The sequence below is a fragment of the Erpetoichthys calabaricus genome, chromosome 2, assembly GCF_900747795.2.
Source record: "Erpetoichthys calabaricus chromosome 2, fErpCal1.3, whole genome shotgun sequence".
Lineage (NCBI taxonomy): Eukaryota > Metazoa > Chordata > Cladistia > Polypteriformes > Polypteridae > Erpetoichthys > Erpetoichthys calabaricus.
In genome coordinates, this window is record NC_041395.2 from 89,287,505 (window position 1) to 89,305,384 (window position 17,880).

The following is a 17,880-nucleotide window of genomic DNA, read 5'->3' on the forward strand; positions in this document are numbered from 1 at the left end:
TTGTGAGAGGGGTGTGGTGTCACATCCATCCATCCATTCATTATCCAACCCGCTGAATCCGAACACAGGGTCACGGGGGTCCGCTGGAGCCAATCCCAGCCAACACAGGGCACAAGGCAGGAACCAAGTGGTGTTACAGGAAATATTTATTATATGTCTATACCTTAGAAATGAAAGCTGTCTGTGAAGCTTCAACAGCATTCTTAAAAGCTACATATTAGACTGTATACTACCTTAATAAAGAGTATATCAAATAGAGGGTGTAACTTCACTCATCACAGAATTCCTACTTGGAAGGTCTCTGCTAAATTTATTACACAATAATGTGGGAACCAATCACAAACTTGTCTGCAACCTGTTTAGATCTGAACTCAAAGTTTACGATACACTGCACAAGAGCAGTTAATCCTAGATATAGATGCATGTACTAGGGATACTGATCTCAAGCCACTTTCTACACATACTATTCTTTTACAGTTCAATTTATAATCATTTTCATTTGCCTGCCATAGTCTAGACAGGTGTGTGTGTGTCAAGTGACTAAAATATTGGACTTTAAACACCAAGGCAGCCGGTTCATTCTCTACTTCTAACTTGTATGACCTTAAGCAGATCACTTAAACTAATCCTAGATGAACTGGTGGTTGTCATTCCTTCCTTGTAGCCTCAGAGTCATGGACAAATATCCCAAAGTGAGGAGTTTACGCAGTCTTCCAGTGTCTACATGTGTTTTACCTTACCTTGATGGAGTAGCTTCTGTGTACCAAAAAGAACTCAAGAGCAATGATGTTTGGAGCTTTTTGCTCCTAGTACGGTAACACTTGGAAGGAAGTGTAGCAGGCGAAGGATAGTAACCAGCAAATAGAGGGATCTCCATGCTGTTGGTTTCAGGTCCACCCCTGTCAGAGACTGTGTGGTGGTTGTCCATGCGCCAGCTTCTCCACATTAAAAGAAGTCACGTACAGGTATCAACCTCTTGGGGATAACCCGATCTGCACACCCCAATCCCAAGTTCTGTGGCGATCAGCAAGTAGCAATGGGAGCAGGACCAATAAGTCTGGAAGTTCCTAGCCACAAACTGGCACACAGGCTGTGAGTGAAGTCTAGTCATTAGATCCTCGGATTGAGGTAGGGAAATTCTTTGGTACCTTTATCCATGACCAAGCAGCCCTTTTCAGGGTCCACACTGCTCACCCCAGGAGGGGACAGGGCTACAAAAGTTTCCCTGAAAATTGTCTGCCTCACCAACATAATGGCTGGATTGCTGCATTCATGGAGATTTCCTCCATGTGGTGAGAAACTCAAAAAATGTAATTTTGCAGCCTGGAGTGTGCACACTCTTCTGGACAGTGACTTCTGTGAAAGGCCATAGAGACAAACAGCCTTTGTAGCAAGGGAATTGTGGAGGTTTAACATTGACATTGCAGCACTATCTGAGGCTAGCCTGGCAGAGGATGGACAACTGAGGAAGGTAAAGGGAGGACACACCTTATTTTGGAAAGGAAAGCCTACTGGTGAACCCAGGATACATGGGGTTGGCTTTGCTATCAGAAATAAATTGGTTAGCCATCTTACTGAAGTGCCCCTGGACATCAGCAAATCCCAGTTCAGCTATAACTGGCTGCTGTTGTGAGTGCATATGCACCAACTCTGGACTTACAAGATGATGTCAAAGAAGCTTTCTGTGCCAGTCTAGACAATATCCTATCAAGTATCCCAAAAAAGACGATAAAATTATCCTTTGGAGAGACTTCAATGCTAGAAATCCTTGGGATTATAGAATGTGGAGCAGAACTATTGGAAAAGAGGGTTTAAGAAACATTAAATTAAATGGGGTTCTCCTCCTGACCAAGTGTGCAGAACACAATCTTATTATTATCATCACCCTCTTTAGACAAAAAAAAAAACAAATTCATAACCTCCTGTGTGCAGCTTCACTTCCAGCAGAGACCTACAGTACATCTAACAAGGGCAATGTCTAGTACAGATGTGTGCTGGACAGACCATCAACTAATACACTCCACAGTGACTGTCAGACTAATGCCCAATAGAATTCAGGAAGAAGATGCATCAGAATAAACATCATGAACATCAGGTCACATCCTGCCACCAGAGTACCCTGATGATGTCGAGGCATGCTGGAATTCGCTGAAGACCATTTTCCTGAACACTGGCTGAGAAGTCATTGGTTTAAACAAAAAGTAAAACCAGGAATGGTTCGATGAATGCGATAAGGAAATTGAGCATGTTATTTCCATAACCTGGTAGAAGGACATTATGTATGAATCCATAAGGGAAACATACTCCAGAGCTGAATTATTTGTTTAACATCAAGTAAGAGAGCTTCAAAACAAATGGGGGACAGAGAAAGCCTATGAGATTCAAAATCTTGAAAAAGAAGGTGACCTAAGAGGCTTCTTCAATGCCAATAAAGTTGTATCCAGCTATTGTGGATCCAACCCTCTCTGGTTTAAGGATAGCCAAAGGCTCCTGAAAATGTATGATGAGATCAAGGCCAGCTAGAAGGAATCATTTTGAGGATCTCTTAAACTAGAAAACAATGGTTGATGGTTAGGTCCTTGACAGAATTTTACAGTATTACATGAAGGAAGGCATGGGTGATCCAGTGAGCCTGTTGGAACTTTGTGACACCATTTCAAAGATGCGGAAAAACAAAGCTGCTGGTTCTGATACAATTCCAGGCAAAATCCTGAAGGCAGGAGGATTTAACCTCCTTGAGGATGTACATGCCCTTGTTATAAAGATCTGGGATAAAGAGGCAACACCCATTGACCTTAGAGATGCACTTGTTGTTATCCTTTTTAAAAAGGGAGACAAGATAAAGTTTGGAAATTAAAGGGGCATCTCCCTTCTTTTTGCAACTGGGAAGATTATTGCTTGTGTTCTATTTAAGAGACTCTTCCCGCTATCAGAAGTAATCCTTCCTGAATCCCTTTGCAGATTTTGTCCTGCCTGAGGCACAACAGACTTTTATAGTATTTTATACCAACCATCCAGAGAGCTTAGGTCTACTGGTCAGTTATCTCTTATGGTCCCTCACACTAAGAGTAAAACTAAGGGGGACAGGGCTTTTGCAGCTGCTGCACCTTATCTGTGGAACTCTTTACCTCATTACATTATGGAGTCGCCTTTAATTGAACTGTTCAAAATGAGACTGAAGATTAATTTCTATTCTCTAGCTTTCAGTGACCTTCACTGATCCTGATGGTTTTCTTACTCTTAGTCATTTTTTTTCTTTTCCTTTGACTCACTGCTGGCTGCATTTTGTTTTTATTGTACTTGTATTTCTACTTATTTCTATTTATTTTATTTATGTTTATTGTATTTTTTAATTTAAATCACTTTGGCTACAGCATTACTGATGTTTTAAATGTGATCTATAAATACATTGATGTATAATTGTTTTTTCAGACAATATGAGTATTTATTTGAAATAATGTTATACATTTCTGAAGGTGGTTTTTAATCCATACCAAGCAGATGCTAGTAAACATGTGAAGTATTGCAGATTACAAAAAAAAATCTTCTCCTTGAAAGGTGTGGAAACTGGCTCGGACACAGACAGGCAGACACGCTCATGTCACCCAACACACATTTATTTATAGTATTTACATAGTCCTTATTGTGCTCACAAACCCCAAAGGCCCCAAAGTTCTGGCCACAACACAATGCCTTCTCTCTCTTCAGGCCGCCTCCTTGCCGTCCTCCCAACATCATCTTCCTTCCTCTCGACTCTTGTTCATGACTGGAGGGAGGCGGCCCCTTTTATACACACCCGGATGTGCTCCAGGTGCTCCCCGGCAATCTTCCACCGGCACTCCCCAGTGTGGTGGAAGTGTCGGCTGTGTACCCAGAAGCACTCCAGGTGTCCCTTCTTCTCTTCCCCCCAGCACTTCCGGGTGTGGCGGAAGCGCTGGGGTCCAGGGTCCCCAAGGCATCAGGGCACCCCCTGGCCCCCAATACAACCAGGGCGGACTCCCCCTCGCGTTCTGGAGGAGGAATGAGCCCTCCTCCTGTCCTCCTGGGCGTCCCGGCCGGGCATGAGCCCCGTCTGGGTGCCACAAAGGTTAATAAAGAAAATGCAAAGTAAAGAATTTACTGCTTGCATACTTCAATCATTATTTATTTGAGGAATATGAAAATATTTAAGGACATTTTAAGCCAGAACAAACATGCTACATTAGCTCTTGAAAAGCAACAGTGCAGCTTGGTTAAAAGATTTTATGAAGTGTCAGCTTGGTTAAAAGTATCATTAAATTTCTTATTTCATGTTCATTCCATAGAAGAATTAACACTGATCAGTTAAAAAGGCCTACAAATAAATCAGTGTTTAGCAGTACCCTCTGCAGAGAGTAGATTTTGCTTACTGTTGAATAGGTACTTTATAGTACTTTAAGTTGTGTCTCATGCTTATTCTCAAAAGTAGTTACCTTCTTTCATATGTACCAAAATTTATATTTCCTTGATGAAAAGTGCTTCTTGTCATTGCTACTTTTTTAATATATACAATACACTGTATATATATCCTCTTCTTATATACAGTAAGTGTAGTCTGGTTGGTTGGTGTTGTAGCTAAAGTATTGAACATTAAACCCTAAAGTTGAAGGTTGTGACTCACTGTGTGTCCACAAGTCACTTAAGCTGACTGTGCTTTATGTATCTTGAAGTTTGTAAGTAGCATTGGACAAGAATGTCAATGAAATGTAGTAAGAATAATGAAAACATGTATATATTATGTGGGGCATTATGGTACTAGTCCTGCTGTCTTTCAGTAAGAAGACAGGGGTTTGCATCCCGGGTGCTCCCTGTGTGGAGTTTGCATGTTCTCCCCATGTCCAAATGGGTTGCCTCTGGGTGCTCTAGTTTCCTCTCACAGTCCAATGACATGCCGGCTACGTGAACTGGCATTGCTAAATTGGCCCATGTGTGTTCACCCTGCCTTGTCCAACCTCCAGCTCCTCCACACCTTTGCACAGGTTAGAAAAATGGATGGATGGATACATGCTTATATATAAATTAATTTTTGTAGATGCAAACCATTTAAAATTTAACTTATACATTTTCTGCATATCAATGTTTGCTATTATATGCAGGTTAGGTTTATTGGCAACTCTTGTTTCGCTCAGTATGATGGAGTGCAGATGTATGAATAAGTGCACTCTGCAGTGGACTGGTGTCTTCTTCAGGCCTGGCTTTTGCTTTGCATGCAAAGCTGGAAGATCTACTCTTGGTTGGATTAAGAAAATATTGTAAGAACTTGGGCAGTATGCTAATTGATGATGGTACTGGGATACAGAGTACCGTCTTACAGTTTTAAGTTTGTACTGTCCACTGCCAGTCTTCTCATTGCCTGTATGTGGTTTTCTTATTCTGCTTGTGGGAGTTTTATCAGAACAGAAAAGGTTACCTGACAATTTTAAATGGCATATCTGAATTTATCTGATATGATTGACTGAGCCCTGTGACTGGCCTGTATGTCATCCATAACAGGTTGCTGCCATGTTCCCAGTAATATTGGGTTAAACCTTAAATTCTTTAATGGTTGAATAAGAAAATTGATAGATCAATGATTTTGAATGTCATTATATTGCTTATGTTTTGCATTCTTTTATTATCCAAAAACTTATAACTTGTTAAAATCCTTTCTTTTTAGTTCAATTAATTATTGCTCAGCAAAAGTTCAGGAAGTAATTCATTATTCTAATTTGCATTCCTTTCTAAGATTCTACAGTACAATGTTTGATGCACACACAAACCCCTGCCTACTTGTGTTTTGCAAATCTCAAAATTTAATTTCCTCTGGTTTATCTTAGGGAGTTTGAAAAGGGTCTGTTTGAAGAAACAGTGATGAAATAATTTTTTCCTAAACATGTACACAGAGTTTGAGGATTTACAGCAATAAAATATTTATGCTCTTTACTACCCTCAGGAGAGTACATTCCAGATGCCTTGTCACATTGTTCACATTTTCATATGTTGACTGCTCCAAAAATGAAAGCAATTTTCAGCTGTGGTTATGTAAAAAAAATTATTATGCACATTCTCAAGGGTTTCTTCTCTTAGCTTTCTTCTCTTTGCCAGTTTCTTCAAGCATTACACGATTTTCATTATATTTTTGGCAATAAGGTGCAATACTTAAGGAAGTATTAATACAAAAGTTCTCAACAGCAACAGTGAGCTGCCTACTCTCAGTAGATTATTTTTCTCTGTAGGTTGTGAATCTTCAGCAACATCAGATGAATTTCTTTGTCCATCATGCCCTGAAAAAGAAAATACCTGTTTTACAGTGTGATGGTAAAAAGAATCAATTACCATTGTTTCTTTATACCTGATGAAGCTATATTGAATTATATTCTTCACTGACAAAATCAACTCATAGGTAGGTTTGTCTGGAAAGTTGCAGGCAAATTTGACCTGAGGACATGAAACGTTTGAAAACAAAAACAACTAATTTTTAAATGACCAAACAGAACATTTCCTTAACTGATTTATTTAATAGTGTAGAAAAAGTTTATATGTAGAACAGAAATCAGTACTGCAAATGGGTGTTGTAATAAAAAAGTTAATAACTGTTTGCCAATGCATATTCAATTATTTCAGTTACTTAACTGAATAGTTTTGTGTAACAGAAACAATGCCTAATGATCACTAACTCCCAAAATTCCCCAGGGGTTGTTGTAATATTATGAAAAATCAATACGGTTTGGACTGCTATTTTGCCAGATAACATATCAAAAACACTAACAATTACGCATACAAATAAATATTAAAGGGCGGCAGGGTGGCGCAGTGGTAGCGCTGCTGCCTCGCAGTTAGGAGACCCGGGTTCGCTTCTCAGGTCCTCCCTGCGTGGAGATTGCATGTTCTCCCCGTGTCTGCGTGGGTTTCCTCCGGGTGCTCCGGTTTCCTCTAGCAGTCCAAAGACATGCAGGTTAGATGCATTGGTGATTCTAAATTGTCCCTAGTGTGTGCTTGGTGTGGGTGTATGTATGTTTGTGTGTGAGTGTGCGCCATGCGGTGGTTCCAGCAGACACCCGTGACCCTGTAGTTAGGATATAGTGGGTTGGATAATGGATGGATGGATGGATGGATAAATATTAAAAAAAAAAAAAAAACAGTGCGCAATCAGCACTATTATAACTCCGGTTGTGCTTAACTATACGATTCGCACAAGTCAGCTCTGCAAATGTTACCTGGAGAGGAGAAGACATTACACAGTTTGCATATTGTCATAGAATGTGTCATTTATGAATTATATAATAAGACTAACTGTCTTAACCTTCAGCCCAAATGGATGGAGATATTGGCATCCTGAATTAGCACTGGTTATTGCCTAGTTTTATTGTTTACAGTATAATATCAGCTATTGTAGGTCATACTGTAGGCTACAATAGGTAACATACAATTAATTAAATATCAAACACATGCCAGATCTTCTTCAGAGGAAATCTGAGTGAGGTATAAGGAATTTGCTGTTTAGCTACTTTGACATGGGTAGCACCTGCACCATGCTGTTTCAGGTGAGATTGCCCTCAATGCTTGACCGAAACAGCTCCACAGCAAATGTCTGACCCACTAACAATTCTGTTTCGCACTTAGACCAATACCTTGTCAGCCTCATATGTTTCAAGGGCGAACTTGCTTCAGCAGGTATAACTGCGCATAGAGTCTTGTTCTAGATGTTCTACTGTACTATACTGACACACAGTCTCACTTGGCATGCAGTGCCTGTCCATCTACACCATTAGCGTGACATGAAAATAAACCTCACTCACTCTGCTTGTATAACTTGTTTGATTTTAGTTGTTCTCGTGTTATTCTCTGCAGTTTGAAGAGTTAGTATAAACAAGGAACAATGTATACGAAGATACGGGTCAAATCGTGTCCTTACTGATTCAATATGGTACTTTGTATTTTTTGCTCCAATACCACGTATTACAAGGGACAAGTGACGAGTGGGTTAAGAACATTATCGAGAAACAAGCGCTATTAATAGACTTGGATTCATTTGGCACTGATTCATTAAGTTTGAAGTGCGGTGAAATCGACCGGATTAAATTAGTATACGGTTAGGGGTTGCATTAAGTAAATTAGTCGCAGAAGATTTGCATTTGTTAATCACACACGCTAATGGCGATTAATCAGTGGCTCTACTATAAAGCTTGGTTAAAAAAAAAAGTTAAACCACAAGTGCAAATGATGAAAGAAAAGACTTCAGAATAATTGAAGGCAGTATAAATGATGTCCATTCAGTCATCCTTAGGAATTCACTAGCATTCTTGACAGAATCAGCATTTTGTTTTTTTTTTTTTCTTTCATAGGCAGTCACTGTCTGACAGTAGTCAGAGGACAGAAATGTCATTTCTAAAAGTTCGAGACGCTAACAACCAGAGAGCACAAAGAGCTTATAATCAAGCACACAATCAGGGTTAAAAATAAAAGTAAAGTCTCCAAAAAGAAATTGACTGTAAAAACAGTTATTCTACACTTTTTTATTTGTATCATAAAGTAGCCATGATGTAAAATACACATGTAACCAGTTCCCCAAGTTTGGTCATGTCTCTGGCAATACGTGACATCTTTTTATGCACACTTTTTATGCACATATTTTAGTGTATGTTAGTGTTTTTTAACCTAAGGAATCTGTTTTTGTTGTTTTTTTCTCCATTTTGACCTATTTTGGCAAAGATTTTTTGACATCTTGTTTACACATCATCAGAAGGTGTTGTGTGATCCTGTTCATTATATTGATGATGTTACAGATATGAGATTTTTAAAGAGAGGTAATTTGGTAGTACATTAGATCCATCCATCCATCCATTATCCACCGCTTATCCGAGGTGGGTCGCGGGGGCAGCAGCCTAAGCAGGGAAGCCCAGACCTCCCTCTCCCTGGCCACCTCCTGCAGCTCCTCTGGGAGGACCCCGAGGCGATCCCAGGCCAGCATGTCCTAGGTCTGCCCTGTGGCCTTCTCCCAGTGGGACATGCCCGGAACACCCCCCCAAGGAGACGTCCAGGGACGAACCACCTCAATTGACTCCTCTCAATGCGGAGGAGCAGCGACTCTACTCCGAGTCTCTCCCGGATAACTCCTCACCCTATCTCTAAGGGAAAGTCCAGCCACCCCGCGGAGAAAACTCACTTCGGCCGCTTGTATCCATGATCTTGCTCTTTTGGTCACAACCGAAAGCTAGTAGCCATAGGTGTGGGTAGGAACTTAGATCGACTGGTAAATCGACAGCCTCGCCTTTTGGCTCAGCTCTCTCTTCACCACGACGGACCATTACAGAGCCCGCATTACTGCGGATGCCACACCGATCCATCTGTCGACCTCCCGTTCCATTCTTTCCTCCTTCGTGAACAAGACCCTGAAATACTTGAACTCCTCCACTTGAGGCAGTAATGTGTTCCCAACCCGGAGAGAGCATTCCACCCTTTTCCTTCAGGGGATATTCTTAGTGCACTTAGCTTATTTTTTTCAAAGTAGGCCCTGGCACCTAAGTTCTGACTGCGATTTTAACTTCAGCCTCTGATCAATGCCTTGCATTCTTATTCTTTGTTGCTTGCTTTTTTCAGTCTCCCAGTTTTGAACCATTTTTGTCTTTTGACTATGATTTTAATTTTGTGATTATTCACAATAATGGTAGACAATATCCTAGCAAGTTAATGGGACTGAAAAAAGTATAGAAAACATCAAACACTAAAGAAAAAAATGTACAATTCTAAGACTTAGTTTTACTTCCTGAAGCTGAGAAGAGGCTTCTGCAATATGGCATTATTAATTGACACTGCAATGTTTAAGCATCCATAGATACAAATCATGGCTCAACACTATTATGGTTTCAACAAAATGACACTAAAGAATATAAACAACAAACTAAAAAATTTAAAAACAAAGTAAAGCATATTAGAAAACTGAAAAACTAGTCCAAGTAAGTAGTGATCATGACATTGTCATTATAAATATGTCTTACAAGATAATGAGATGCATGACGGATAGCAATAATATATATTTTTTTAATATGACAACAGCGCCATGCATTTTTTCCCCACCTTTTATGGATGATTTATACAGTATTCCTAAGAACTATAACAACAATGTTCTACATTAACTAAGTGCACAACCCTAGAAAGAAGTTTTTAAAAAAGCACTTTACACACAGCATTTTTGCTTTGTCAGAATTTTTCACAATCTTTTCATCTTTCTTGAGTATTCACCCTGACACTCTAATAAAGTGTTCAACCTAAAATACAACTCATGCTGAAATAGGTTACCCTGTGTCCGGCATTAGTCCGTCTGATGAGTGTGTGTTCCTGAATGCATTTTTGGCATTTGGTCATTCTTTGGCATTTTGCCAAACCCTTGCTTAGTAATAAAAGTTATCACCAGTGGCAATTGAAATGTGCTTTAAAGACATACCAATGTATGCAATTAAATGCAATTTAATTTCAATGTATAGAGAAAAGAAATAAGAATTCTAAGAAACAAAAAGCTGACACAAAAGCAGAAGAGTATGCAAGATTTTGCTTTTACTGAAGATATTAGCTATCTTACTTTCTAAATGATTTCAAAATTTATTTTAAAAATCAATTTAAGCAACTGACTTATTATAACAAAGCTTCCTGGAGCTTTCAGTGATCTATCTTTTTATGAAGCAAAATCAATGCAAAAGCTTCAAGATAATTTAGGTAAGGGATCTTCTGGAGTGTGCTTTCATTATTTAATATGCTTTAAAAATAATTCCTATGTATAGTAGGTGATACCTGTTCAATCATGGACTGATTTTATTTATTGTGTTGTGGAGAGAGGAAATAGCATAGTTTTTTACAAGCAGGTGTCTATGTGTATTGTTATTTTGAATATTAAACTGCTACAAAATTCACACCATAAACCATTATCATTGGTGAAATGAGCATTCACAAATGTGCGCATCAATGCTTAAAATCATATTTTCTCCTTAAGTATATATCATCAAAATATCAGGATTTGTTTCTATGTTATGTACAACATATCTTTGTGCATTATTTAGTTTAGATATGCCTGCACTATTTACCCATTTTTATTTCACATTTTTAAATACTACAGTCTGACAGTTGTCCAAAGTATGATGCTACAATTGCAGCAGAATAAGGTATTAGGCACAAATCTTTAACTGGCAAAAAGAAATGGCAGGTGGATTGTGGGCACAAAATTGGTTAACTGTGGACACGATTATAAAGTAGTGACAGACCCATGGCTTTGTTTTCATTGTTAACAATATATATTTTGTGTTTCCCTGCAATCCAGTACTGTTTGATTTATGTTTGAAAAGATGGATATTTTACATCAAATGGAAGTTAAGAATACTTTTTTTTACAATGTGTTTATTTCCTGGATTCAGGCAATAGTTAACTGCAACTGCTTTGCTTTGTGTCATACAATCTCATTAAATATTCCTGGGTTTTAATTTCATTATTTAGTTTTACACATAATGTTCTAAGTTTAATTTATTTATGATTCTGAACCCCTTCTCTTGACTAAACAATCTCTATAGTCCTCATGCTGTTTTATGCCCCTAATCTAGTTTATTTAGGACATAAAATGATACATTTCAGGATTTTTATGTTACCTGTGCAGCACTCAGAAGGTGGTATCGGTAAACAGATATCACTTCTTGGTGTTGTGTTTTCAGTACCTGTAATTAAAAGCAAAATGTACTGTGGCTCCTGAGATTATGGGAAAGCGTTATCAAGTTTTATTTTATCTGTAGTAGCAATTACAGATAAATTTATAAGCACTAGATATAAGCAGAGAAATTAGTCAATAGCCAAATCCAAATAAAAAGTCCTAAAATGAAAACCAAAAGTACAAAACAGAAAATGCAAAAAAAACATACACACTAAGTTTTAAGCCAAGTGCACAAAGTGAGCAGACAAACGACAGGGAAATAGCAGCAATTGTTGTGGGGATAGGCAGAATTGTCAGGGACAGGCAAAAATTCTAAGTGTTCAGGCAAAATAATCATCAGAGTAATTAACTCTAAAAACCTAACCAGTCAGACAGAAGGGTTCCTTTACCAAAGCAATTTTTGAATATAGTTCTGTTTTTTCTGTGTGTATTTTATTTTATCCAAAAGTAGCACCCCACCATCCTAAATAGCCACTGTGTGATGACATCAGACTTGTTCTCTTCAATGAGTATATACGCTTTGAACAATAAAAATAAGTGCAACATGCTATTCCAGTTATCTTGGCCACAACAGGTTACGTCTGCCAAAGCCTTTGTCTTGCTACCTTCATTTTCCAGCCTCCACCCTTCTGCTCCATAATAACCTGTTGTTGGCATCTTATTTTTGTGACTTCATTCAGCCCAAGTAGAAAAGACTGAAAATGAATCATAAACAGGAAAGTGCCAATTTAAAGTAGGAGCTTATGAAAAAAGGATCTTCAACTGTAACACCTATGATGTGATGTAGATGCGAGCAATTTGTATAAGGTAGAAAAAGTTAATGGTAGCTATAACAGAGGAGATCCTCATTTTCATGGTACTAGGAGTTACACAGTAACAGCATTATATAGATTTTTGAAACAATTTTCGTCTGCTGTTGTAGATAAAAAAATATTTTACTATCTTTTAACAGTTTAAGAGAGGTTTAAAATAATTGTCAAGTTGGAAAAAAGCATGGCTTAAAAGGTCTGGATAGAGATAGAAATTATACAGTGAAAGGAAAATAAATTAACAACTCAATAGCATAGTCAGAGAGTCCTATGCACTGTATGAAAGATCCCCAACAAAACAAATTTCTCTTACCTCTAAGTGATTCTGCAGACTTGCTACTTCCTGTTGAAATGATGTATTCAGGTTCATCAGTCTCTCTAGCTGTTCCTGTAAATTAGTGTTCTTGATAATGTGAAAAAAATGCAAAAATTCATTTTTTGAAATTTCTTGTGTGATACCACCTTTTTTACTTTTAAATATTGTCTGTGATCAACTATTAATAATTTAATTGTGGAAATTGCATAAAAATTTCTTTCTGTTAATACACACACAGTATAGCAACTTATTAAAGCTGTATGCAACTGCTGTTATTTTCCTTGTTTAGGAGCATATTTAAATTTACAGATTTGTGATATTTTATGTACAGTATAGTTTATATTAATCCAATCATTTTTATATTCACCTTATCCCTTTCTGGTTTGTCGGCACACCAAATTCAATACTAGTAAATGACACATATATTCATGTTATACAGTTTACTGAAATTACCTGAATAAAAAAAACAAGTCTTCCCCTTGAATCCAAAATAAGACCAGACAGTGGACAAGGATTAGGCTTTTCACTTCAAAGCATAAGGTTATTAGTAAAATCCATAACTTTGACTCACTGTGTGACACTAAGAAATTACTTAACTTGCCTGTATTCCATCTGCTCTTTTAGTGGCGCTTGACATGGTTTACACTATTAAAAATACTGTATAAAGTACAGTTTGTTTGATCCACTGTTTTTTATAGCCAAAACTTCTTTACACAATACTGGAACAGGAACAGATACACAACTTTATCACTGTCCAGAAACCAGCAACAGACAATAGCTCATGCACAGCAAAGTAGAAAGGTCTCGTACTATTGTTATGATTATTTAGAGAGGGTTTAACTTTGGGGTGGCACAGTTGCCTTAAGGATGCAGCCTCTTCAGTTTGAATCCTGCAACCATTTGTTGTCTATGTGGTATCTGCATTTCCTCCATGTCTGTGTGAGTGTGAGTTTCCCTCTAGGAACTCTGATTTTCCTCTCATATTATCCCCAAAGATGTGTGCTGCATGAGAGGTTTAGTGATTACAGATTGTTCCTATTTGGATATATGTGTGAATGTAATGGAGTGAAAATGTCCATGATTAATATCTGCCTCGCACACTGTGCAGCCAGGATTAGAACCAGCCCCATTTGACAATGGAAATGGATTGAGAAGGTTTCGGTATCTTAATGATATGGCTGATTTTATCCTGCCACATCAAACATGTCATTCTTCTGTTGCAGGATTCTTAAAAATAAGAGAAAGAGTACCATCTAGTGGTTCACAATGTATCTGACTAGATATGGCAACACCTTTTGTTAGCTTGAGATACTTATTGATATATTTAATAACAACAAATAGTATACTCTGAGCACTTAGTAAGGAAGATTTGGTTTAACTAATTGTACCTCATACTGTTTCTCCTTGTATTTCTTCTCCCATTGTTCCACCTGTGTTTGCATTTGGAACACTCTGTCAGTCATCCTCTGTGTTTCATACTCTGCCTCATCTGCTTGTCTTTCCAAAGCTGACACCCTATTCTTCATTTCTTGGCTCAAGTCCAATTCTTTTTGTGCGCAGTCTTTCCAGGAAGCTGTCTCTTGCAGGGACTGCTCATATTTCTGTAAGAGGTCCATCACTTGTACTTGAGCTTGTTTTTCTAAAGATGCAGTTTCTTCAAGCCTTTGCCTCTCTCTAGCTTCCAGTGTTGTTACCTCTTTGTAGGTGTGGTTCAACTCATCTTGGAGACAGCTAAGTTCAGTTTGTCCCTTCTCCAGATGTCCTTCCATTAATTCAATCTCTTCCTGCAGACTGTTTACCTTTATCTCCAAAGAGGATATGGCTTTCATGTGTGCTTCTTTACTGACAGTCTCATTTTTACATTTTCCTAAGTCTATCTCTAGTTCTTTGATTTTTGTCAATGCCTCAGAAAACTCTGATGCTAATGTATCAGAGGAATGAATCTCCTGGCTTGTCTGTGTTGATTTATTAATATGTTCTTTCTCCTGGAAGTTTGCAGTCCACACTTTGGATTCACATTCTTGGTACCGTTTGACCAGGCATCCAATGTTCCAGTATAGCTCTTCTATTATATCTGAATCAAATTTGTCCCCATTTCCTCGCTCCATTCCCTGTTCCCTGTTGTCTTCTTTCAGTATTTCAGGTGGGAAGGCTTCCTTTAGTGCTCGAATTTCATTTTTTTGAGCTTCTAAGTTGGACTGCAGTTTTTTTGACACCTGCTCAAAAAAAATGTATGTATGTATATATATATAAATACAGTAACAACATATTATTGTTTTTTGCAATGTCATAATTTCGTTTGTTTTGTCTGACACCACAGGAGGCAAGATTAAGTCTATCTAAGGAGCAAAGAGGAAAACAGGCCCTTCATTCTGTTCCCTAATAGGGAAGTCCCTTGCACATCTGAAAAGACACTCACAGTATCAAGGCAGAAAATATATTAACAGATGTTGCAAAGACAAAATACCCATAATTGAAATGTTGTTTTAACTTTACTGTAATTATAATTAATTTTCACTTATTTTCATATTACCTTTGCTGTCTGATATATGTTTAGCACACCCCTGTAATAGGATGACTACCACAGAGAAAGGAAAGTAGTTATTTGTATATAAAAGAGAAGGGAATGTATGGGCATAGAGGAAAAGAAGGGCAGCGCAGAGTTCAACAGCAAAGGGTAGGGAAGTAGTTGAGATTTATAGCTTCCAGTTAGACCCTTTACCTGAGCTGAAAGCTGTAAGGATTTAGAGTGAGTGGATGGGAAAAGCATGTAACTTGGCATCAATGAAAAAGTCGCTTATGTTAAGAGAAGTCAGAGGATTTGTATAAAGGTATTTGTATTCAGAAACAAAAAAATTATGGTATATACAGTAAGTTTCAAATTCAAAGTAACTGTCCATGGTTTTTATGTATATGTGAATGGTTCATATATTAGGTGTATATTTAAGGTGCATTTTTATTGGGCAGCATAACGTGTCCTTTTCGATGTATAAACTTATGGAACCTGGTAAGATGTCTCCATTTACATTCTAATACAGAGAAAGAGAGGCATTATAATTTTACAGTGTTTGTCCTCCAAAATGGAATATAATGGGCAACAATCACTAATATTACAGCACTTTTTGACACAGGTCAGGTCAGGTTGGGGAGCATGCACTGGTACAGCGCGTTGCCACACCCACCACATGATGAAACAGCTTGTAATCTGGTTGGCAACCCCCAGTCAGACACACGGTCCTGTCCCACCCTTGGCCTGGTCCAGCCACTCCGGTCCTCAACAGTGAGGATCCTGCAAGCCAGATCACCCTTGGGGAATCGCGCCATATGGCCGTAGTGCTGTAACTGACGCTCCCTCACAATGCAGGTAATGTGCCTCATTCGGGACTCCATGAGCAACTGCTCATTCGACACAAAGTCAAACCAGCAGTTCCCAAGAATTCTCAAAGAGACACAGTACCAAAGGAGTCCAGTCTTCGTCTCTGGTCACTGGATTGCATCGATGTCTCACAAAACAGGAAGCACCAGGGGTCTCATGTATAAACGGTGCGTACGCACAAAAATGTTGCGTAAGCCCATTTCCACGCTCAAATCGCGATGTATAAAACCTAAACTTGACGTAAAGCTACGCACATTTTCACGATTGCTCCAACCCTGGCTCACGCAAGTTTTCCGTTTGGTTTTGCAAACTGGCAGCACCCAGCATCAAAACAGTGCTGCTGTTCCCGGGTGGTTTCCCTTTCATTTTTAAATCCACAACAAGCTTTATCAAATGCACTGAAATTAACTGCATATTGTTCATTAGTTTAAGGCATATGATTGTAATTAATCTGTAACAATATAATGGTCCGCGGAGTGGCCAAACTATTCTAAATACCATAGCTGCTTTAGAGTTGTTACTCTCACTGCACCTTCTTCTTCTGCTTTCAGCTGCTCCCGTTAGGGGTTGCCACAGCAGATCATCTTTTTCCATATTACTCTCACTGCACCACTCGGAGCAGCAAATCGGAAACAGAATTACTGGTATACAGAATCAAGCACATGCTGCCTCAGCCATTCGCTATTTGAACTGCTCTCATCCGACAAACGCTTCAGAGCCTTTCCTGTATGGACCTTGCGGTTTAGAAACCGTTTCATCCCAAGAAATATAAATGCACTCAAGCAGTCCATCAAGTGCTCCTTATAGAACTGTTTGTACTTACAAGTACAATTACCTCACTGTAAACTTGCGATACTGTTATAATATTGCACAACCTGCGCCACTTTATAAAGAGCATATTTACATATGATGACGATATCATTTTTAAGATGAAATGCAGCAAAATATGTTTATTACATTGTACAGATAAAATGTTAACGTCATTTAAATAATCTGTATTATTAATAATTAAACATGTGAGGACACAGTGGCGCAGCGCTAGCTAGTTCAGGGATTGTTCCGGCCTCGCGCTGTATTCTTTCTGGGGCTGGCGCGACACTGGATGGATAGATAGATAGAATAATTAAACATGTACTACGAAGATATTTCAATGTTCCTTAAAAGTTTTGAAGAATCAGAGTTCTAAGCTTACAGATAGCTTAATATCTATTACAGATCTGATTGTGTGGTGATTAGTTACTTGGAGAAAGAAAAGGATGGACTGGAATTGGGGGTTAGTATACGTTTGAAAGAGACAGTGCTGCTGCAATAAATTATTTCATCGAAGGTCGCGCATGGCGCAGCAAGCATCTTGCGGGAGACAGAAACAATCTGTGGATGAGGTGCCTGCTCGTCACTATCACTGCGACACCATGTTGCCATATTTAATAACATGCTTTAACTCCTATCATCATGAAAAGTATATCAAGTATACATTTCAGTATTTTAATTATTCAGAGAGCTGTAATATCACGAATGTAATGGATTCTGTGTCCTTTCAGAAGAGAAAGTCCGTTTAAGAAGCACATAGTGATTCACACACACAGAGCACTTACTGTAGAAGAACATATACAAAACAAAGCATTTAACGTGCTACTTTAGTTACGATGGTATTTGAGAAACTAGAAAATTAAACAATTTTAAGATGAAG

General features: G+C 38.4%; 1 protein-coding gene across 1 annotated transcript in view; it reads right to left on the reverse strand.

Annotated features, from left to right (window-relative positions):
• Positions 1 to 3,420: 3,420 nt before the first annotated feature.
• Positions 3,421 to 17,880, reverse strand: part of LOC114646089 (ankyrin repeat domain-containing protein 35-like) — a 93,221-nt gene continuing 78,761 nt past the window's right edge. The window contains exons 14-18 of the mRNA XM_051922494.1: positions 14,203 to 15,030; positions 12,812 to 12,901; positions 11,631 to 11,696; positions 4,084 to 6,281; positions 3,421 to 3,547 (exon numbers count right to left, since the gene is read on the reverse strand). Coding sequence (XP_051778454.1) covers positions 6,210 to 6,281; positions 11,631 to 11,696; positions 12,812 to 12,901; positions 14,203 to 15,030 — 1,056 coding nt within the window. The 3' untranslated portion in view covers positions 3,421 to 3,547; positions 4,084 to 6,209. The remainder of the gene's footprint in view (positions 3,548 to 4,083; positions 6,282 to 11,630; positions 11,697 to 12,811; positions 12,902 to 14,202; positions 15,031 to 17,880) is intronic.